Here is a 22,291-nt window from a genome sequence, read left to right as displayed (position 1 = left end):
CTACAGTAGTGCAATGTTTAGCTCAAGCCAGTTTAATGTTGATTTATTTCAGTTCAATAACTGTCGACGTTGCAAAATTTGAATTTGATGAATTTAGATAGCAAATCATTTACATTTATTCAAGTGAGGAATACAACAAGTGATTCATCTTAAAGAGGCAGAATACAGGATATATCGTTCAGAATATACAACAAGAACAGGGAGGGATTAAAGGGTTAGTTCACCAAAGAATTAAAATTCTGTCATTAATCACTCACCCCCATATCATTCCAAACCCATAAGTTTTTTGTTTACCTTCGAAATACAAAGATCTTTTTTATGAAATCTGAGAGCTTTCTGTCCCTCCAAACCTGGTTTACGCAACATTGTCTGCTCTCGCATCGACACCACACACATGCGTCTTGGTGCTCTCATGAACGTGCGTTGGAGATTAATATTTTGTTAATAAAGTGGTAAATTGTGTTTTTTTTGCGCATTCCATTGCTGACATGGCTACAAGGGTGTTCTGGTGCTCCATGGATCGGTACTATTCATTTCGTTTTTTCTCCTATTTACACAGCCAGTACTATGTACAAACACAATTTTTTGTTTAGGTGTGTATTTAAATTTTCAACATCGTGTTACTGCACCTTTAAGTGCCCGAGAAAGCGAATGGCTCAACTTGAAACTACTGCGGGACAGTTCAGCACTTAAGCACAATAGATGTAACAAGCAATACAAATACATTTTTTTATTGATAACAATCTATTCTAATTACAAATAAATGCAGTCAAAATACAAATAAAAGTAAATAAATTACTCCTTCCGAGCAGCAAATATTAATCTAAACAACAGAAACAAGTACGTACTACTGCCGTCTCCATTGACCAATTGCTTCTCTGACAAATGAAAATACTGAAAATAATGATAGAAATTAGAAAGCAAATATTTTCACAGATTTAGAACAGTTTTAGTGTAAAGTAGATACTTGGTCACTCAGGTCACCTTTTCCTCTGTTTGTATCTTTTTAGCGGTTTGTTCGCTGGATGCAAGGCAGTTGCATCCAATGCCCTCCACAGTATGTGGATGGTGAAGACAAACCATTCGTCTTCACTTTTTACAGTGAAGTTTGCCAGCTTCCACAGATAAATGAGCAAGCCACTGCCGTCTCCCAGACAATGCAGCGTCTCCTTAATGGAACCAGCGTCTACCTCAAAACCTGGATGAGCTACCGCTCTCTCTGGAAACTCGACAAGGCTATTGTCATGGAGAAGTTTGCAGCCAAGAAGCCCTCATGTGTGATGTATGATGAGAAGTTTCAGTTCTACGTCATGGTCAGCAATGAGGTGGCAAAGCAGCCCTTGATGAAGCATGAACACATAATCAGGCTGAACCTGGAGCCGCTAGCCCGTGCCATCCAGGAGAACGCACAAGCGTGGGTCACTTCTCTGGGCAGGCTACTCAATGACTCGGCCCGAGAGGAGCTTTTCAACCTGCGCAATGAGCTGTTGGTGAGGAGGACAAATGTTGCACTGTTCTAAATGTTATCTTCATCTAAGAGTCATGTAAGGTGAAATGTTGAGATTTTGAGACAGTCTGTACTTATAGAATGCGTTTACTGTGAACAGAAATTGTCAGATAATTTGAAGAGGAACCCCAATACCTTGGAGGACCTGAAATTTGTTCTGGGCACCATCACAGACATTAGAGATATGTCTCTCTTAGTGGAGATGAGAATCAATGATGTTCAAGAGAGATACAGAACTCTGAGCATGTACAATGTGGAGGTGAGTAGACCTGAGTGTATCAGACAGTAGAGCAACAGTACATGTTTAAACCAATTACTCTAAACCAATTTGTTATAATGGAAGATGATAAAATGTGCTTGTGAATAAGTAAAAAATAATAATAATCGTACTTAACCTAAACTATTGTTAGTGTACATGTCAAATATTGAATATGCACTAAAACGTTTTGTGGTCATACAACTCTTGTTCTGAAGACTTCAGAGGAGGAGGTGCAACTGTCTGCAAACATCTCCAATCTGTGGAGTGAACTTTTTAAAGAGTCTAGACGGGTTGACTGCGGTTTGAGAAAAGTAAAGAAGACTTTTGCAGAGGTAATACCAATCATTTACCAGTAAGGCTTAATGTGCTGGTTGGCCGGTTGCACACACTGCTTAGACTAGTCTTACAAGACTGGTCATAACATTTTTAAGTCAGTAACATAAAAAGGTAGATTGGTCAAATTTGAATTCGAAAAATTTGAAAAGTCTTAACTTAGCAACTATGTTTATGCAACTGGCCCCTGATCTTTGATTTCTTAATGTTTCAATTCACTGAATTTACATTCAATTCACTCTCTCTCTCTCTCTCTCTCTCTCTCTCTCTCTCTCTCTCTCTCTCTCTCTCTCTCTCTCTCTCTCAGATCACTCTGAATCAGATTGAGGAGTATAAACAGGAGATCTCCATATTTGCAGAGAGCTTCAACATGCATGGTCCTGGAGCAGTGGGAGATGATCTAGAGAAAGGCAAGAGCACCAGGACTCTATCCTGATGTGTTTTGCTTTTCTTATCTTACCCACCTGGTATTCTATCACCATTGTTTATGTGTACTCCTATAGGTTTAGAGATCATGGATACCTATGAGACGGAGTTGGCTAGGGTAGAGGCAAGCCGTCAGGAACTGGCTAAAGCTGAGAAATTGTTCAACCTGCCCATCACTATGTACCCAGAGCTTCTCAGTGTACAGAAGGAGATGAGGGGCCTGAGACAGATCTATGAGATTTATAAGAGCCAGAAAGTTAGAATGTCAATTCATTACATAAACTTTGACTTATTATTACGTTGGTCACATTTTCTGAACAGTTGTGACACAGGTGTGTGTAAATTCCTCAGGTAGCTAAGACAGAGTGGTCACAGACCCTTTGGGTAAATCTGGACATAAAGGTCCTTCAGGACGGTATAGAAGGACTTATCAAGAACTTGCGGAAGCTGCCGAAGGATGTGAGAGCTCTTCCTGTATCTTTCTTCCTGGAGGGCCGCATGAAAGAATTCAAAGAGTCACTCCCTCTCCTTTTGGACCTAAAAAATAAGGCCCTCAGAGACAGGTAAATGATTTTAAGATTTTGTTTTAAAATGTATTAACTTAAAGTATTATATCTCTGCCTTTAGACACAGCAAGTAAATATGATTAAGGGCTGAATAGTGTGATCTTCAAAAAGGTAGCTTAATCTAAGGTCACTAGCTGTTTGGATATACTTTATGCAACATGACACTGTTGCTCACTTGGTTGCTGCAGGCACTGGAAGGGCCTAATGGAGAGGACAGGCTCTATCTTTGAGATGAACCCAAACACCTTCACTCTGGAGAACATGTTCTCCATGGAACTGCACAAGTATGGGAACGTCATCAGTGATATTGTCACCTCAGCTGTAAAGGAGCTTGGCATCGAGACGGTTAGAAATCTCACCAAAAATGAAATTCAACTACACTTCTTATAATAGTAATGGTTTGAAATCCAGCATTATAGTTAAAGGGAAAGTTCACCCAAAAATGAACATCCTGCAATCAATGACTCATGTTTTTCCAAACCTGCACGCCTTTCTGACTTCTGTGGAACACAAAGTAGTATAGATGGTATAGAAAGAAGAATGTTGGTAACCAAACAGTTTCGGTTCCATTGTATTTTTGTCCATACAATAAAAGTCAATGAAAACTTAAACTGTTTGGTTGCCAACATTCTACGAAATGTCTTCTATGTTTCACAGAAGAAAGAAATGCATACAGATTTGGAAGAGCATGAGTAAATGATGTTGATGATGAAAAATCCCAAGAAAGACTGATTTGAAACTGACTGGTTTATTGAGATTGGCATTGATCGTAAGGTTCCTTAAATGATTGTGATATTAGATTACAGAGTTGTGTTTGTGTGCATTTTTGCAGGGAGTAAAAGAAGTGGAGGAAACATGGGAAAATATGAAGTTCAATGTGCAGCGGTTCTTAAAAGGCACAAAGGAGCATGGTTTCATTCTTGGTGCTGTGGATGAGATTCTCCAGCACTTGGATGATGATGCCATGAACCTGCAGAGTATGGCAGGCAGCCACTTTGTAGGTCCCTTCTTGGCCACCGTGCAGCAGTGGGAGAAGAATCTATCACTCATTAGTGAGATTATTGAGGTCATTGGAAACCAACAATATCAACAATCAACGACTTGAAAACCACACTGGCTCATGTTCACATTTCTTTACTATTATTCTCTAATGTGTAGGTATGGATGTTAGTGCAGCAAAAATGGATTTACCTGGAAAGCATCTTCATTGGAGGTGACATTAGCTTACAGCTACCCGAGGAAGCCAAAAAATTTGAAAATATTGACAAAATGTTCAGAAAGGTGAGTTCTGCACCAACAACTAATTTGAAAATGTGCTTTTTGTGAAGAATGTAAATCCCTTATCCTCTGATGGATATCACTAGATAATGGCCGACACATTGAAGGACCCTGGAATTAAGAGATGCTGTCTGGTTCCAAATCGTCTGGCTGACCTGCAGAACCTAAGCGATGGTTTAGAGAGGTGTCAAAAGAGTCTGAATGATTACCTCGATTCCAAGCGAAATGCTTTCCCACGCTTTTTCTTCATTTCTGACGATGAGCTGCTCAGTATTTTGGGGAGCAGTGAGCCTACTTGTGTGCAGGAGCACATGATCAAGGTAATTTTGCGTGCTGAAAAAAGGATGAAATGAACGTTTTTTTGTTTTCTAAATTCAGTTTTCTAAATGCATGTTATTGATCTTATTGTGAATGATTCACATGCATGTTTACATTTTATAAACCATAGGGATAGAACAAGTAGAATTTGGCTAGTCAAATGAGCTTAACAAGTTTCATGTGCAATAAAACCTGCTTTTATTAGGCTACTCGTACTCTGCTCCATCCTAAAATTTAAAAGGCTGTTATATATTTCCTTTTTGAAGTATTCTGTGGAAGAATTAATATTATTAATGTGTTTTCTATTCTCTGTAGTACTGTACATATGTACTGTACATATGTGAGTTGCATATATATTACTTAAATCAAAATGTATTTTTATATTTTAAAATGTTATTTATTTTAATTAAATGTTTTTATTTAGTTAGTTATTTAATTATATAAATCAAAATGTATTTAATCAATTTATTTTATTTGCAAATGTATTTGTTTATTTAGTTATTTGTTTAATCTTTTTGTATTATTTGTTTATGTTTATATTTTTTACATTGCTTTTCTTGAAACTTTTCCACGGACCCTCCTGCACTCCCTTGTGGGGGTCCCTCCCTGAATCTCACTTTGAAAACCTCTGCTCTACTGTATAAGCTTTCCTCACCATTATATTAAAATCATTCAAATGAACTGAATTCTGGTTAAAAAAATAACAGGTGCACAACAGACCATAAATGAATCAATCATCTTGTTTTTCCTCATCAACAGATGTATGACAACATTGCAGCTTTGCGTTTTGATACGGGAATGAATGGAGAGATGGTGGCAAGGGCACTGGTGTCTGCCGAGGGGGAGGTGATGGAGCTCAAACAACCTGTCCTTGCAGAGGGCCGTGTGGAGGACTGGATGACTGGAGTGCTGCTGGAGATGAGGAGAACCAACAGACTTATCACCAAAGAGGCTATTTATTTCTACGGTCACCAAAAGACTAGGTGAGGACATTACTAGACTCCCATCTCATCTACTAGAATCTCATTGAACTTTTCTGTCCAATTAGAATTTATGAGAATTTAATAATATGGTTACCTGCATTTCCATCAGGGTTGACTGGATGCTTGACTATCAGGGCATGGTGGTGCTGGCAGCAAACCAAGTGTGGTGGACCTGGGAGGTGGAAGACGTCTTCAAAAGGATGTATCATGGCGAAAAGCAGGCGTTAAAACAGTATGCAAAGAAAATGCACCAGCAGATCAATGACTTGGTGAGGCGCATCACTCAACCTTTAAATAAGAATGACAGACGGAAAATCAACACTGTCCTCATCATTGATGTCCATGCTAGGGACATTGTGGATGCTTTTGTCAGAGATAGGTAAGATATGAAAACTGTCACCTCAAAAGAGGTCGTAACGTTGAGAATTGGTTGAATTTTCCGTCCTAACGCACACTTTTTCTGTGGGCAGTATTACAGATGCCCGTGAGTTTGAATGGGAGAGTCAATTGAGATTCTACTGGGTTAAAGAGCCCGATGAGCTGTTTGTGCGGCAGTGCAGTGCTCAGTTCTCTTACGGCTACGAGTACATGGGGTTGAACGGCCGGCTGGTCATTACTCCCCTGACTGACCGCATCTATCTCACACTTACCCAGGTATTCGATTTACCCAGTTGTCCTTGCCTAAATGGCCTGTTTTGTTTGTACACGTCTTATTAATACATTGTATGATGCTCACAGGCCTTGTCTATGTTCCTGGGTGGAGCACCAGCCGGGCCTGCGGGTACAGGGAAAACTGAATCCACTAAAGATCTGGCAAAAGCCTTGGGGCTTTTGTGTGTGGTCACCAACTGTGGAGAGGGCATGGACTTCATGGTAAGAGACTGCAGACTTAAAACTCTACTGAAAGATTTGGTTTGCATAGTGACATGTTTAGTTCAACAAAATTATTAAGATGATGTATTTCAATATGATAAACACTACTGTTCAAAATGTAGTTCCAGTGTCACATGATATTTCAGAAATAATTTTAATATGCATTAAGTATTGTTACAGTAAAAAAAAAAAAAGTTGTTCTGCTTAATATTTTTTGTTTAATATGTTTTTTTTTTTCTTCTCAGAATTCTTTGAAGAACAGCTTTTATTTGAAATGTGAAATCTGTTGTAATATTATAGATGTCTTCACGTCACTTTTGGTCAATTTAACACATTCCTGTTTTTTAAATCTTTTTAAAAAAATCATCTACCTGAGCCCAAAATTTTGTATATTGTCAGTGTATGTTATTAATTTAGATTTTGTTTTTCCTGTCCTTTAGGCTGTGGGTAAAATCCTCTCTGGTTTAGCTCAGTGTGGAGCCTGGGGCTGTTTTGACGAGTTCAACCGCATTGACGCCTCAGTGCTTTCTGTCATCTCATCCCAGATCCAAACAATCCGAAACGCTCTCATGCTGGACCTCAAGAGGTTTCAAGTGAGTTTGTAACTGGAATTTTATTCCAGAGTCACTCTGATAGTCAAATACTGAAAGATGGTTGTTGTAAATATTTTAGGCTCTGAGTGTCTTTTGTTTTTTGTGTTCTTTAGTTTGAAGGTCAAGAAATCAGTCTAGATAACCGCATTGGGATCTTCATCACGATGAACCCTGGTTATGCTGGCCGCACAGAACTCCCCGAGTCAGTGAAAACTTTATTCAGACCAGTGGTGGTCATCGTGCCTGACCTGCAGCAGATCTGTGAGATCATGCTCTTCTCTGAAGGCTTCCTTTTGGCTAAGGTGGGGAAAATAAGGACTGGGCTGTCAGTAGATTAAATGGATCAGACTAAAAAGAGAATAAATTATACAATTTAATTGTTTTTAACCGAAAAGTTTCACATGAACATTAAACAATAATCCTCAGAGAGCCTTGTGTGAATAGGCAAACAAAATACAAATAAAAAATTGCATAAATGGTTTGCTTGCAGGTTTTGGCAAAGAAGATGACAGTGCTGTACAAACTAGCACGGGAGCAGCTGTCTAAACAGTCACACTATGACTTTGGGCTTAGAGCACTGAAGTCTGTGTTAGTAATGGCAGGGGAGCTGAAGAGAGGTTCACCTGATCTCAGTGAGGTATTGATCTCTCTGCATCATCTTCCAACACACCTTAATGAGCTGCCATCACAAATTTACTCATATTTTCTTCTTTCTCATTTCTTTACCCCTATTAGGATGTGGTTTTGATGAGGGCTCTGAGAGACATGAACCTCCCCAAGTTTGTATTTGAGGATGTTCCTCTGTTTTTGGGCCTCATCTCAGATCTGTTCCCCGGGCTCGACTGCCCACGTGTACGTTACCCCAGCTTTAATGACGCTGTAGAGGGCACCCTGCAGGAGAATAAGTATATTATGCTGTCCAGCCAGGTGATTCTTCCCTTCAAAACTCATTTTAAAAGGATTGTAATTATTAGGCATAATGATTCATGACTAATTTGTGAATGCAGGTGGACAAAGTGGTGCAAATGTATGAGACCATGATGACAAGACACACAACTATGGTGGTTGGACCGACAGGAGGAGGGAAATCTGTGGTGATCAACACACTCTGCCAATCACAGACCAGGTCTTTGTCTACTCATAAATGACAATATATTCATACAATGGCTCGTAACTGCATCACAACAGTTTTTTTATACAGTATGTCTAGAAATTCTGCTACATGTTCATAAAACAAATTGTTCTCGCAGGCAGATACACATAAGTGTTAAATTGTATCTTGTAGGTTGGGCCTGCTGACCAAAATGTACAGCCTGAACCCTAAAGCGATCAGTGTGATTGAGCTATATGGGATCCTGGACCCGGTCACACGAGATTGGACTGATGGGATTCTGTCTAACATATTCCGTGACATCAATAAACCTACAGACAAAAAAGAAAGGAGGTGAAATCATGGCTTAAAAAATTCTTCTACATCTATTTTATATCAAAGGCATGAAACAGAACAGAATGAATTTGTGTTTGCTTTACAGGTACATCCTCTTCGATGGAGATGTAGACGCTCTATGGGTGGAGAACATGAATTCAGTTATGGATGATAACAGGCTTCTCACACTGGCTAATGGAGAGAGAATTCGTCTACAGAACCACTGTGCTCTGCTCTTTGAGGTATCATGCAACCCCTTCATTTTGTCAAAGGACTGGAATTCAGTGTAACTGTTGTAGACTTGCAAACAAAAGTGATGTATTTTAGGTTGGAGATCTGCAGTATGCCTCTCCTGCTACCGTTTCGCGTTGTGGAATGGTGTTTGTGGACCCCAAAAACCTTCGCTACGCTCCCTTCTGGGAAAAATGGGTCAACAGCAGAGCCCCCAAAGTAAGTGTATTTCTACTCTGTGCTTAACTTATCTTAAAAATGTAACCAACGGTTCATCAAGCAAACTTCCTTTTTTTTTACGTCAAAGGAAGTTGACAGCCATAGCAAACATTATTTGTGGCCAAATGAAATGAAATGAAATATATTGGAAAAAAATATTACTGTTTTAAGATATTAGAATAAGATCTATGTGTGGAAGCATACATTTGAACAAAATACATAGATGTAGTAAATAATTTATTTTTACACTGTAAGCAGATCAGTTTTATTTTACGCATCAGCCTGACAAATTCTCACTACTGAGAATAAAAAATAAAATAAAATAAAAAATCATGTTCTGACACTGATAAGATTATATTTTCAACATGCCTTTGCTCTGTCAACAGGAAAAGACAGAACTCCACAAACTGTTTGAAAAATATGTACCAAGTGCCATTGATATGATAGTGGATGGTATGGTTGATGGTAAACTGACTGAGAAACTGAAGACTGTGATCCCACAGACGGATTTAAACATGGTGAGTGAGTCAGTCAGTAGAGACCTGAACGACACTAGAGTGCAAGTAATCTCTGTAGCATGCAGCACAAACTTCTTTTTTCCTGTAGGTGACGCAGTTGACTGTGGTGCTAGATTCGCTGCTGGAGAACGAGGACTTCATTACTGAGGAGCTGGAGTGTTATTTTCTGGAGGCACTCTACTGTTCGCTGGGGGCTTGTCTCCTGGAAAATGGCAGACAGAAGTTTGATGATTTTATCAAAAAGTTGTCCTCTCTGAACAATGTTCATGATGAGAAAGTGCTTGCTGGCCCTGGACAAATTCCAGGTGAGGTGGAAGCAGCGTCCAAAATTACCTTATTGCAATACCTGGTATTGGCAGTGAATGAAGAAAATATAACTATTTCTTAGTGCACATGAAACGGTATACATTATTTTTTATCAAAACGACAAACAACACATATATTGTGTAACTCCATAATACAAGATCAGCCAGTTCTTATTTTTCTATGAAAGGGCAACTGTCACAAAAACTAGATATATTATGATTTTTTTCCTCATAAAAATATATATTTTTGATTAAATTAAAATATTTTTAATCGAAATCCTTTGGTATTGTCAAATTTTTAAATTATTTTATATTTTATGTTTGTTTAATTTTGCAGTTTACTTGCCAACTCTCTATGATTTTCATTTTGATGGAACCCAAAAGAAGTGGGTTCCCTGGAGCTCCATGGTATCAAAATACATTCATAGCCCTGATATGAAATTCATCGACATCCTTGGTAAAGCAGCTTATTTCTTCTCTTTGCTCCTTCTTTGTGTTGCTGTTTCTTCCTCTCCAACCGTTTCCTTTCCTCTACTAATCTAGTTGTTTTTATTCAGTACGGTATGCTTCAATAAAAGCTTATTTTATCCATTGCTCTCCATCAGTCCCGACAGTGGACACCACTCGTGCTAACTGGCTGTTGGAACAGATGGTGAAGGTGAAAAGGCCAGTGGTGCTGGTTGGAGAATCTGGCACCTCTAAAACAGCCACCATACAGAACTTCCTGAGTAATCTCAAAACAGATACAACTGTAAGTCCATCGCTGTGAATATTGGTGAAGCTGCTTCTGTAAATTTAAAACTATAAATGAATGCAGTCCAGTTGGACTTCACACACAGGATAACAATATGCACCTTTTACCCAGATAATGATGACCATCAATTTCTCGTCGAGAACAACATCTATGGACTTGCAGAGGACTCTGGAGGCAAGTGTTGAAAAGAGAACCAAAGACACGTATGGTCCTCCAATGGGCAAAAGGCTCCTTGTCTTTATGGATGACCTCAACATGCCAAGGGTAAGAATTGATTTATACTGTAGGTCATATCCGAGACTGAACCTTCACCTCACGGCTCTTCATGGATTGTCGTTTGTTTGATCTCAGGTGGATGAATATGGCACCCAGCAGCCTATAGCTCTTCTAAAGCTGCTGTTGGACAGGGGTGGCATGTATGACAGAGGAAAGGAACTTAACTATAAACTCATAAAGGACTTGGGCTTCATTGCAGCCATGGGCAAGGCAGGGGGCGGTAGGAATGAGGTGGACCCTCGATTCATCTCTCTTTTCAGTGTGTTCAACATCCCCTTCCCGGAGGAAGAGTCCCTGCACCTCATCTACTCTTCCATACTTAAAGGACACGCCAAGGTGCGAGAAATAATTCAACTGCCCATATCAGAACAAATGCCATTTGCTTTCATGTTTTCATATTAAATTCTCTATTTTAGGCCTGTGATGACACAATCATATATCAGTATATTGCAATTATTTTTTCACTCGTATTGTGTTGACACTTTGGATCATTGTATTAGTATTTGGTTACACTTTATTTTAATGTGACATAGTTAAATTTTACTTACTCAAATAAGTACTGAGAAATATGTATTAACTACAAGTACTTACTATAGAGTTACGATTTGGGTTAGGGTTTGATTTAGGGTTAGTTGTAATTATGCATAATTTACTGTTATTACTATAGTAAGTAAATGTAGTAATCTGTAACTACATCACTTTGAAATAAAGTGTTACCTAGTATTTTTGCCAGCCCTAGTTTATTCATGAAATGAATGATTGACATTAATCAGAATTATTGCTCTTGTATTTTAAAGCCCTTTGAGGAATGCATTCAAAACATCTGTGACAAGTTGACCTTTTGTACTCTGGAGTTGTACAAAACTATAATTAAGGACCTACCGCCAACACCTTCCAAGTTCCACTACATCTTTAACTTGCGAGATCTCTCCAGAGTCTACAATGGCTTGACAATGACCAATCCTGAAAGGTTAGGAGTTTCATCATTCAGATGAATTAGAAAGAATAGAAAGTTATTTTTAGTTTGATGTTTGCAATACTCAAGAATTCTGTACCAGTGGTCATGAACCAGGAGGCCAGGGCCCACTAGGGGTTTTAGCAAACTTCCAAGGGGCCTGCAGGATGACTTAAAATCATTTAAATTAACATATTATTGATATATTGAAACAATCTAACTTAAAAAAAAATTTAACACACAGTTCTTCAAGTATCTGGAATGACAAAATGAATTGTGGTTTAATAATTTATCTATTGACATTCCTAATTTCTGTTCATTATATATTACAGTTTATAGATATAGTTGTATTTCTGTTCATATTATATTATATAGAGGGCTATATTATATTGTGATAAAATCAAAAAGGTTGAGAACCACCACTCTATGCCATATGCAGTACTCTACACCAGTATGTGTAATGTTTATTTTAATAATAAGTGTGTGTTTTTCTCTCATTTAACTCCAGGTTCTGCACAGTCACCCAGTTTGTACGTGTATGGAGGAATGAATGCTTAAGGGTCTTCCATGACAGACTTATCAATGAAACTGACAAAATCATGGTATGCTTGCTTCCAAGTAGCATGTTACAAACGCCTGTAATTGTCTAGGCTGCATTTTAAACTACACGCTTGTCGTCCCATGCTCTGGCTTCGCTCTCTACAGGTCCAGGGGCATATAAAGAATCTGATTGAAGAGCACTTCAGATCAGACCTCGATTCAGCCATGAGAGACCCCATTCTGTTTGGAGATTACAGAACAGCTCTAAAGTCTGAGCCAAGAGTTTACGAGGATATACTGGACTATGATGCATCCAAAGCTCTGTTTCAGGTGTATAGATGTCTTAATGTTCCATTCACATTTACATCCATGTGCTTGGCAGATGATTTTATCCAAAGCATGCATTGCATTCAAACTATCCCTGGAAATGCCTTTTCCAAAGCAGAAATCCATCAGTATATCTGAAAACGAACAAGCTTGGCAGTGTGAAGCTTTTATTATTTTACTCATTTTTTCTTTTCTTTGACCCCTATAGGAGATCCTGGAGGAGTATAATGAAAATAAGACCAGAATGAACTTGGTGCTGTTTGATGATGCTCTTGAACACCTGACTGTCATTCATCGCATCATCAGAATGGACCGTAGTCATGCGTTGCTGGTTGGCGTAGGTGGTTCAGGGAAACAATCTCTTACAAAGCTGGCTGCCTTCACCGCAGGTTATGAGGTAATTCATTGTTTTTCATATTCTATATGTAATATTTCCTGTATTTTTTCTACTTTTATATATTTTATATATCCCCTTCATTTACTTTCTAAATAAGCTATTTCTTTTTATGATCTTTTTAGAATCTTTTTATGCTGTTTGTTTGTAGGTGTTTGAAATTGTGCTTAGTAGAGGGAACTTAGAGACTAACTTTTGTGAGGATCTGAAACGGATAGTAAGAATGAATTTATGCTGTTTGTTTGTAGGTGTTTGAAATTGTGCTTAGTAGAGGGTACTCAGAGACTAACTTTCGTGAGGATCTGAAAACTCTGTACCTTAAATTGGGTATAGAGAACAAGAAAATGGTCTTCCTGTTCACTGATGCCCATGTGGCTGAGGAAGGTTTTCTGGAGCTCATCAACAACATGCTTACATCAGGTATTTAAAACAACTGCTGACTTAATGAAGTCTAATAAGGTAACACACTTTTTTAAATTAATCTATTTAGTTTAAATTCCTTGTGTGACATGTAAACATGAACAAATTATGTCAGTTTTATGGACTGTAATAAAAAGAGATGCTAGCAGCAGTTTCTTTGTGTTGTAAGGGATGGTTCCAGCACTGTTCCCTGATGACGAGAAGGAATCAGTCCTAAACCAGCTGCGAGATGAAGCTATGAAAACGGGCTCTGGTCCGTCGAAAGAGAGTGTGTGGCAATACTTTGTCAACAAGAGTGCCAACAACTTGCACATAGTGCTGGCCATGTCGCCTGTTGGTGACACCCTCAGAACACGCTGCAGGAATTTCCCAGGTCTTTGAGCAATGCATCAGTAATGTATTTGTTTGATCTTACTCCTACTTCCTTGATTTCTTTATGTGTGTGTTTTTGTGCATTAGGATTGGTTAATAATACAAACATCGACTGGTTCTCCCCATGGCCTCTTCAAGCTCTACACGCAGTGGCCAAGTCCTTCTTAGGTATGTGTTAACTAGAGATTTCAACGCAGTTTATAAATTATTGTTTACTAACCCTGTGCATGCATATATTGCAATAATGCACACCCATTCATGCTGGTTTATGTATCGTGTCTCATTTCAGGCGAGAGTCCAATGATCCCAGAGTGTCATTCAGAGGCGGTGATTGCTCATGTGTGTATGGTGCATGGTTCTGTAGGCGAGTATAGTAAACTGTTCCTGCAGACACTACGCCGCAGCAACTACGTCACCCCTAAAAACTACCTGGACTTTATTAGCACCTACTGCAAACTACTGGAGGACCAAAATAAATACATACTGGGTAAGAGCAAATTTCTCTTGAGCTCTTTGGGAACATTTGGTTATGATTTTAAAATAATGTACTGCATCTATATCAGTGCTGTTATCATTGTTGTTAACCAAAACTAAATCTAGATGAATCACATCAACTAAACAAAAATTTGAAAAGTTTGGCTAGCCTTTTTTTTATTATTACAAAAAACCTACAAAAACGAATAAAAGCTCATAACAAATTCAATACAAATTAATACTTAAAAAAAAACTAAAATTAAAACTAAATTAAAAAAATAAACGCTAATTCAAAATATTAATAAAACTATAATAGTATTTATATAATCCTAGAATAACAGTGATCTGTATGCATTTTCCAGCACAATATAAACGTCTAGAAGGGGGTTTGGATAAGCTGAAGGAGGCGAGTGAGCAGCTAGCAGAGCTCAACACCAAACTAGCTGAGCAGAAAGTGGTGCTGGCAGAGAAGACTGCAGCCTGTGAGATCCTTCTTGAAGAGATCTGCTCTAATACTGCTATTGGTTAGTACAACATCACATACAAACATTTCTGCAGTAAAACTATGGGTAATAAAAAAAATGTTTTTCATGTTACAGATGTTTTGATATGTCACATATTTATTGAAATAATGTAAAAAGTGGGAAAAGAAAGGATTTTCCATATGGATAGGATCAAATAAATTGTAAACTCTCTCTTTCAGCGGAGGAGAAGAAAGCCCTGGCAGAGGAGAAGGCTAAAGAGATAGAGGAGCAGAATAAAGTGATAGTGGTGGAGAAGAAGGATGCTGAGAGCTCTCTAGCTGAGGCTCTTCCTGCTTTAGAAGCCGCTCGCATGGCCCTGCAAGACCTGGACAAATCTGATGTCACAGAAATCAGGTGACGACAACTGTGCTTCTAGACTAAATTAATGCAAAAACATTCAATTTTGACTCTTGTGAATTATATGTAGGAATCAGTAAAAAAAAAATCTGTTGCTGGGCAGATTTAAAAAAATATATATTTATATATAATTTGTATATGAAATATTATAATTATTATGTCCTCCTGGAACCCAGGAATAGACTTTTGTCCTTGGTCTTTAAAAATTACTGACATTAATTTAGTGATCAAATGTAGCACTCTTATGGAAATATGATCAGATTTAAATATGATCAGATTTAAATGTGACTAATTTTCAAATTGTATTTTATAAACCAACATCTCAGGAAAATGTTATGGTGTTTATAATCAAAATATGACTTTATGTTACAAAACAGGGCATTGATTTCATACATGTCCACTGTAGAGGACACCAGGACTTTAATCATGTTTATCAGGCGTTTTGGGAGACACAACAAGTAAACAGGGAAATAAAATATATATCAATATTCCTATGAAATATTAGATATTATAATGATGAAAATGTTTCAAAATATCACTCCCATTATTACACTTCTTTTTTCATTACATGTTGCCCCAAGAACACATTAATATGCAGATTATATATAGTGTATGTATAGATACATTGTATTGAATGGGACTATCCATTTATGGCCATTTTACCCACATATTGCATAAAATAAAATGGTATATCAATTAATTCCATTGTATCTTTCATAACATAGTTGAGAATCATCTTTATATAACATTTGGTAAAAAAAAAAAACAACACCCATTGTTTTTGCCTATATGACAGGTAATTCCTGGTATCCACTACATAGGACATAGCATTATAAATAAAATAGCTTTTTTCAAAAATGTTTTTTTTCTCCCCATTTGTTTCTTATGCTCTAAACTAACAATGTAATGACATGAAAAACACTAAATTCAAAAAGCTTTTTTTCTGGTCTCATGAGGTTGAAGTACAGTTAATAATGAATTAAATAAAATGGATTATATAATAATTATAATTATAATATTACATTTCAATATATAATATTTATGATATTAGAAAAATATGTATATAAACAAGGAAAGGGACAGGGTTTTCACTTTTTATGTGGTGGGGCCAGTGAAAATGGTTCACAGCAAGTTCACAGCAAATTTACAAAAATACATTTTTACTTGCTATGGATGATTTTCACTGGTCACACCACAAAAAAAGTGCCTCTCTTTTGTTACATGAAGGCCACTAGCTTCATGTAAGACAAACAGTGTAAGAACAGTATTGACGCTCCTCCACCCTCTTGTTTGCGGTATTGTAGATCCTTCGCCAAGCCACCGAAACAGGTGCAGGTTGTGTGCGAGTGCATCCTAGTGATACGGGGCCATAAAGAGATCAGCTGGAAGTCAGCCAAGGGTATGATGTCAGAGGGGAACTTCCTGCGCTCGCTTATGGAGATGGACTGTGACTCAATCAATGCCAGTCAAGTCAAGACTGTCAAGGGTAAGCCAACATCCATATACTCATCTTCTTGATGCTTCTCTGTGATCCCAGTGCCTTAAAACAACTTATGAAGTATATAGCTCCTCAACGTAAACCCACTCATAGAAATTCTGATGCCTCCACCTTGCCATATTTTATACCCAGCCTACCTAAAGAACCTCAACACCAGTTTGGAGGAGATGCAAGCCATCAGTAAAGCTGGTTCTGGCATGCTAAGGTTTGTGGAGGCAGTCATGGGCTACTGTGACGTGGCCAGAGACATTAAACCTAAGCGAGAGAAGGTATGATATGCTTACATAATAGAGACTTTAAATGCATAAATTGATTTACTTTATTTGATCTCATTTAAGAAGATGAGCTGAAATTAAAATCACAAAATTACATTTAAAGGTAGCTCGTCTGGAGAGGAATTTCTTCCAAAGCAAACGTGAGCTGGAGCGAATCCAGAATGAGCTCAGTGCCATCCAGAAGGAGCTTGGAGCTCTTGGAGCCAAATATGAGGCTGCCATGACAGAAAAGCAACTTCTGCAGGAGGAGGCCGAGGTTATGGAGAGAAGACTCATTGCTGCAGACAAACTCATCTCAGGCCTGGGATCAGAGAATGAGCGGTCAGCTTACTCATTAAAAACGTCGCTTGAATATGAATGACTGATCAAAGATCACCAAGATAAAAGGCATTTTAGTAATATTTTAATGTACTGTATGTCTATTTACGTGTAGCTGGATGGAGGACCTGGAGGAGCTGAAGCAGCGGCGAGTACGTCTTCTGGGAGACTGTCTGATCTGCGCTGCCTTCCTCTGCTACGAGGGAGCATTTAGCTGGGACTTCCGCAATGATATGGTTTATGAGGTGTGGCAGGCAGATGTCCTGGAGAGAGGTATTCCTCTGAGCCAGCCTTTCCGAATAGAAAACATGCTCACTGATGAGGTGGAGATAAGCAGGTAAGTCATCAAAGCATGTGTAGAGGAATGAATATTATATGTATATTTTGTTTATGTGGAAAAAACTCTCCATTCTGTTAGATGGGGATCTGAAGGTCTTCCTCCAGATGAACTTTCAGTGCAGAATGGCATCTTGACCACCAGATCCAGCCGCTTCCCCTTGTGCATTGACCCCCAGCAGCAAGCCCTCAACTGGGTCAAAAAGAAAGAGGAGAAGAACAATCTGAAGGTTTCACTTCATTCCATCACTTTAGTCTGCACAAAGTTTACTGTAATCAATTTTTATAGTAAATCTTTTGATTTGCAGATCTCATCATTCAATGACCCAGACTTCTTGAAGGGGCTGGAGTTGGCCATTAAGTATGGCTTCCCCTTCCTGTTCCAAGATGTGGATGAATATATTGATCCAGTTATTGACAATGTCCTTGAGAAGAATGTAAAAGGGCCAGAGGGGCGTCAGGTTGTCGTACTTGGAGATAAGGAAGTTGACTATGATCCCAACTTCAAACTTTACCTCAATACCAAACTTGCAAACCCCAAGTTCTCTCCTGCTGTATTTGGGAAAGCCATGGTAATCAATTACACAGGTGAGAGAGCAAACTGTATGCGATACACACCAGTTTATGTCAATTCATAACAGGTCTCGATGCAAATTGAGATGCACACACTGAGTCCTATGCCAATTTTTTTTACATTCTCTGTATTACAACATTTAAAAAACAGTGACAATTCTTAAGACTCAAATAACACTTTGGTGTGAGTATGCATTTAATTTGAGATTTTACAGATTATCATTTACTCTTTCTGTTAAAACTGTTTTTCAGTAACCCTGAAGGGCCTGGAAGATCAGCTGCTGAGTGTTATCGTGGGATTTGAGCGGAAAGAGCTGGAAGAGCAGAGAGAACGGCTTATTCAAGAGACTAGTGAGAACAAACGTTTGCTTAAAGACCTGGAGGATTCGCTGTTGAGAGAGTTGGCCACCTCCACTGGAAACATGCTGGATAATGTAGAACTGATACAAACTCTGGAGGAAACAAAGTCCAAAGCCAGCGAGGTCAGTCCATTGCACACACTACACACATGTACAGTATAATGGCTTACTAATTATTTCATAAAAAAAATATCATAGAAAGTAGAAACTCACTACCGTTTAAAAGTTCAGGGTTGGTAAGATTTGTTTTAATGTTTTTGAAAGAAGTCTCTTATGCTCACCAAGGCAGTATTATTTGATCAAACATACAGTAAAAATTATAATATTGCCAAATATGATTACAATTTAAAATAACATTCATATTTCATATTTGAATATATATTTAAATGTAGTGTATTCCTGAGATGGAAAAGCTGAATTTTAACAGCCATTACTCCAGTATGCTGGTTTGGTGCTCAATAAACATTTCTTATTATCAATGTTGAAAACAGTTGTGCTGCTTAATATTTGTGTGGTTATACATTTTTTTCAGGATTCTTCGATGAATAGAACGTTCAAAAGAACAGAATGTATTTGAAATAAAAAAAATTGTGACAATGTAAAAGGCTTTACTGCCACTGAATAAAAGTGTTTTCTTTTTTTTGTTTCTTTTTTTTTTAAATACAAACTTTTGATAGGCAGTGTACATACTGATTAATGAAACTTAACAGGATATGAGCAGTTTACGATTTTACATTCATTATTTGACTCCAACAGGTGTTCGAGAAACTGAAGCTGGCAGAAAAGACGTCCATTGATATTGACTCACTGAGAGACGGCTACCGTCCGGCTGCCAAGCGGGGAGCTGTCCTGTTCTTTGTGCTGGCTGAGATGGCTCTGGTCAATAGCATGTATCAGTATTCACTTGCTTCCTTTTTAGAGGTGTTTGACCTCTCACTGTCCAAGTCTCTACCCAGCACAATCCTGCCCAACAGATTGAAGAATATCATGGACACACTTACACAGAATGTCTATAACTATGGCTGTACTGGTGAGCCTGCTAAACTTTTAAAGTCTAATGGTTTCCGATCATGGGAATTTAGCAATTTTGCTAAACTTCATGCCAACAGATTAAGACATTTTCTAATCCATGAACATTAGCAGCTAGTGATGACAGGAAAAAGTTGAGATGAAATCACTGTTGTTTCTTCGACAGATTCAAACCAGACTTCTTTTTGCTTTGTTGTTTAGGTCTGTTTGAAAGACACAAACTTCTCTTCTCCTTCAACTTGACTATTAAGATTGAGCAGGCAGATGGCCGAGCACCCCAGGATGAACTTGAGTTCTTCCTGAAAGGTAGGAGCTTCAGGAATACTTGTCTCCTACTCTTTCTTTCTTTTGCAATATAAACATGAATAGCAATGCACATACACACCCAATCTTCTTCCTCTCTCCAGGTAACCTCTCTCTGGAGAAGAGCAAACGTAAGAAGCTGTACGACTGGCTGCCTGATCAGGGCTGGGAGGATATAGTGCGCCTTATGGAACTCTTTCCTAATGAATTTGGCACTTTAGCTGATGATATAGAGAAGAATCCTGAGGAATGGAAGAAAGTGAGTGGCAGAAATCATCAAACACACACCGGATGAACCTACGGTGAGATTCTATATATCACTTATGGAATCTGACTTTCTGTTTCTGACACAGTGGTATGACTTGGATGCTCCAGAGCAGGCTTCCTTTCCAATGAAGTACAAGGAAAGCCTCACTCCCTTCCAGAAGCTTCTGCTGATCCGCTGCTTCAGGCTGGACAGAGTCTATCGTGCCGTCAGTAATTACGTCACGCTTACCATGGGAGAGAAGTAAGAGGAAACTGAAAATCAATTATGGATTTTATAAAATAGCAGCATATTGCAAACAGATCATGTAATCACAGGAGTGTACATTTTTTATTAATTATTATAAAAAATATGCTATGGATACAAATTCAAGTTAGCTAGGTAAACTTGATTTGGTGGATTTTTACTATTGAAAAAATAACGTGGATTAAGAATTATATTTTGGATAAGACATGAACACATAAAACCTTAGGGTTTATTATAATAATTATATTTGATTATGCAAAAAACATTATGCAAATGTACACGCAAGTACTACCGAGGGAAAATGATGGCTGGAATACACTACACAACTTTTAAAATCCAAACAAATTTTAAAACAATAGGCATCGTACACTTGAAAAACTGGGCATCATACACTAAACTACAGAGGATTACACACAACCACACTTAAAAATGATTCCAAACACAACAAACTCTTGCAGAAACGTGCCATGAAAACACCATGAGCCAGTGTGAAAAATGAGTGGTGAAAAGGCTTGGAGTGTTATTTTTTGGCTGACCTTATTGCATATGCATTTGTAGGAGTTTTCAAATTTTTTGGGAGGAGAGTATTTAAATTAATCATGCAAGGTAATTTACTAAGGTTTGCGCTCGTCACTTTACTGGTGTTTGCGACATTATTTTCCACCCAAAAAAAGCACGTCTTAAACCAGACAGAATCTAAATGGTAGATTGCATTGGTCATTATGGAAATGATCCGGCTGCGTCTGTGTTCTTTTATTTGCGCATCGTCAGAAGATCATCTGCTGAACTTTTTTTGGAATTGCGCTCTCACGCTAATTTGCCCTGTTTAGTAAATCTGTCCATATGTTTGATATTTTGAATCGTTTTTTAGAGCACATATGGACAATATGTGTTCTAAAAAACGATTCAAAATATCAAAGATGTTTTTTAATCCTCTGGCTGGATTGAATCATAATCTGTGTCCATCCAACTCAAACTTCCCAAAATCTATACACTGGCTCTGACTTTCAGCAACTATCATTGACTCCTCTACACTGCAAAATGGGACAGAAATGTGTGCAAATGTCGCACACATATTCCGCCCTGAATGTTCATATAATAATAAACGTCCAAGCCTTTTAATGTCAGACAATCAGAAACGATGGCATTTGTCGAGAGGGTGAAGTTCTAACTTTCTCTTTGTCACTTCTTCACTCTGTCACTCAGATACGTACAGCCCCCCGTGATCAGTTTTGAAGCCATCTTTGACCAGAGCTCCCCAAACTCTCCCATTGTGTTTATTCTGAGTCCAGGCTCAGAACCAGCCAATGATCTGATGAAATTAGCCAAACGCTCTGGCTTTGGGACCAACAGACTCAAATTTCTTGCCATGGGGCAGGGGCAGGAGAAGGTAGAGTGTAGAGTATATATGCTACAGTTCTCATGTCTACAGTATATGCTACAGTTCTCATATTTGACACCAGTACAGTGCACTGCGGTGGTGCATTGCATCTTGACCACCACCAATATCATAACGGACATATTTGGGAAATCTACCCTTGAACTCTACAAGACAGTCTGTAAAAAGGTACAAATATGACATTTCTATTTCAGGTTGCATTGCAGCTGTTGGAAACCACAGTGGCACGAGGCCAGTGGCTGATGCTACAAAACTGTCACCTGTTAGTGAAATGGTTGAAGGATCTAGAGAAAGCACTGGAAAGAATCACTAAACCCCACCCAGACTTCCGCTTGTGGCTCACTACAGATCCCATTAAAGACTTCCCCATCGGCATCCTGCAGAAATCCCTCAAGGTTAGGACACATGTAATGCGTGAATATTTTAATGTGTGAATATTCATTTCCATGTTAACTATTGTTT

General features: G+C 38.3%; 2 protein-coding genes across 2 annotated transcripts in view; both read left to right on the top strand.

Moving 5' to 3' along the window:
- tacr1a (tachykinin receptor 1a) overlaps positions 1–22,291 on the top strand; it is a gene marked incomplete at its 3' end in the record, with an annotated part of 305,040 nt that overhangs the window by 167,146 nt on the left and 115,603 nt on the right. The window lies entirely within an intron of this gene.
- Positions 1–22,291, top strand: part of dnah10 (dynein axonemal heavy chain 10) — a gene marked incomplete at its 5' end in the record, with an annotated part of 42,380 nt that overhangs the window by 13,587 nt on the left and 6,502 nt on the right. Inside the window, 51 exons of the mRNA XM_084414249.1 lie at positions 1,011–1,490; positions 1,608–1,766; positions 1,982–2,098; positions 2,407–2,509; positions 2,603–2,781; positions 2,877–3,088; positions 3,280–3,436; positions 3,924–4,157; positions 4,250–4,372; positions 4,456–4,689; positions 5,447–5,670; positions 5,780–6,049; positions 6,141–6,324; positions 6,409–6,543; positions 6,984–7,136; positions 7,250–7,438; positions 7,627–7,773; positions 7,872–8,063; positions 8,144–8,262; positions 8,422–8,580; positions 8,669–8,804; positions 8,890–9,012; positions 9,399–9,530; positions 9,619–9,835; positions 10,173–10,292; positions 10,441–10,586; positions 10,701–10,853; positions 10,941–11,201; positions 11,663–11,835; positions 12,329–12,422; positions 12,526–12,690; positions 12,896–13,084; positions 13,330–13,501; positions 13,671–13,874; positions 13,961–14,041; positions 14,163–14,360; positions 14,710–14,871; positions 15,051–15,225; positions 16,533–16,714; positions 16,859–16,995; positions 17,105–17,322; positions 17,435–17,656; positions 17,738–17,885; positions 17,964–18,243; positions 18,481–18,710; positions 19,344–19,617; positions 19,818–19,922; positions 20,024–20,178; positions 20,273–20,427; positions 21,637–21,820; positions 22,024–22,224. Of these exons, the coding sequence (XP_084270375.1) occupies positions 1,011–1,490; positions 1,608–1,766; positions 1,982–2,098; positions 2,407–2,509; positions 2,603–2,781; positions 2,877–3,088; positions 3,280–3,436; positions 3,924–4,157; positions 4,250–4,372; positions 4,456–4,689; positions 5,447–5,670; positions 5,780–6,049; positions 6,141–6,324; positions 6,409–6,543; positions 6,984–7,136; positions 7,250–7,438; positions 7,627–7,773; positions 7,872–8,063; positions 8,144–8,262; positions 8,422–8,580; positions 8,669–8,804; positions 8,890–9,012; positions 9,399–9,530; positions 9,619–9,835; positions 10,173–10,292; positions 10,441–10,586; positions 10,701–10,853; positions 10,941–11,201; positions 11,663–11,835; positions 12,329–12,422; positions 12,526–12,690; positions 12,896–13,084; positions 13,330–13,501; positions 13,671–13,874; positions 13,961–14,041; positions 14,163–14,360; positions 14,710–14,871; positions 15,051–15,225; positions 16,533–16,714; positions 16,859–16,995; positions 17,105–17,322; positions 17,435–17,656; positions 17,738–17,885; positions 17,964–18,243; positions 18,481–18,710; positions 19,344–19,617; positions 19,818–19,922; positions 20,024–20,178; positions 20,273–20,427; positions 21,637–21,820; positions 22,024–22,224 (9,162 nt within the window). The remainder of the gene's footprint in view (positions 1–1,010; positions 1,491–1,607; positions 1,767–1,981; positions 2,099–2,406; positions 2,510–2,602; positions 2,782–2,876; positions 3,089–3,279; positions 3,437–3,923; positions 4,158–4,249; positions 4,373–4,455; positions 4,690–5,446; positions 5,671–5,779; positions 6,050–6,140; positions 6,325–6,408; positions 6,544–6,983; positions 7,137–7,249; positions 7,439–7,626; positions 7,774–7,871; positions 8,064–8,143; positions 8,263–8,421; positions 8,581–8,668; positions 8,805–8,889; positions 9,013–9,398; positions 9,531–9,618; positions 9,836–10,172; positions 10,293–10,440; positions 10,587–10,700; positions 10,854–10,940; positions 11,202–11,662; positions 11,836–12,328; positions 12,423–12,525; positions 12,691–12,895; positions 13,085–13,329; positions 13,502–13,670; positions 13,875–13,960; positions 14,042–14,162; positions 14,361–14,709; positions 14,872–15,050; positions 15,226–16,532; positions 16,715–16,858; positions 16,996–17,104; positions 17,323–17,434; positions 17,657–17,737; positions 17,886–17,963; positions 18,244–18,480; positions 18,711–19,343; positions 19,618–19,817; positions 19,923–20,023; positions 20,179–20,272; positions 20,428–21,636; positions 21,821–22,023; positions 22,225–22,291) is intronic.

Source organism: Rutilus rutilus (genome assembly GCF_951802725.1).
Source record: "Rutilus rutilus genome assembly, chromosome: 7".
Taxonomy (NCBI): domain Eukaryota; kingdom Metazoa; phylum Chordata; class Actinopteri; order Cypriniformes; family Leuciscidae; genus Rutilus; species Rutilus rutilus.
Note: the sequence above shows the minus strand (reverse complement) of the source record. Positions and strands in the feature narration are given on the sequence as shown.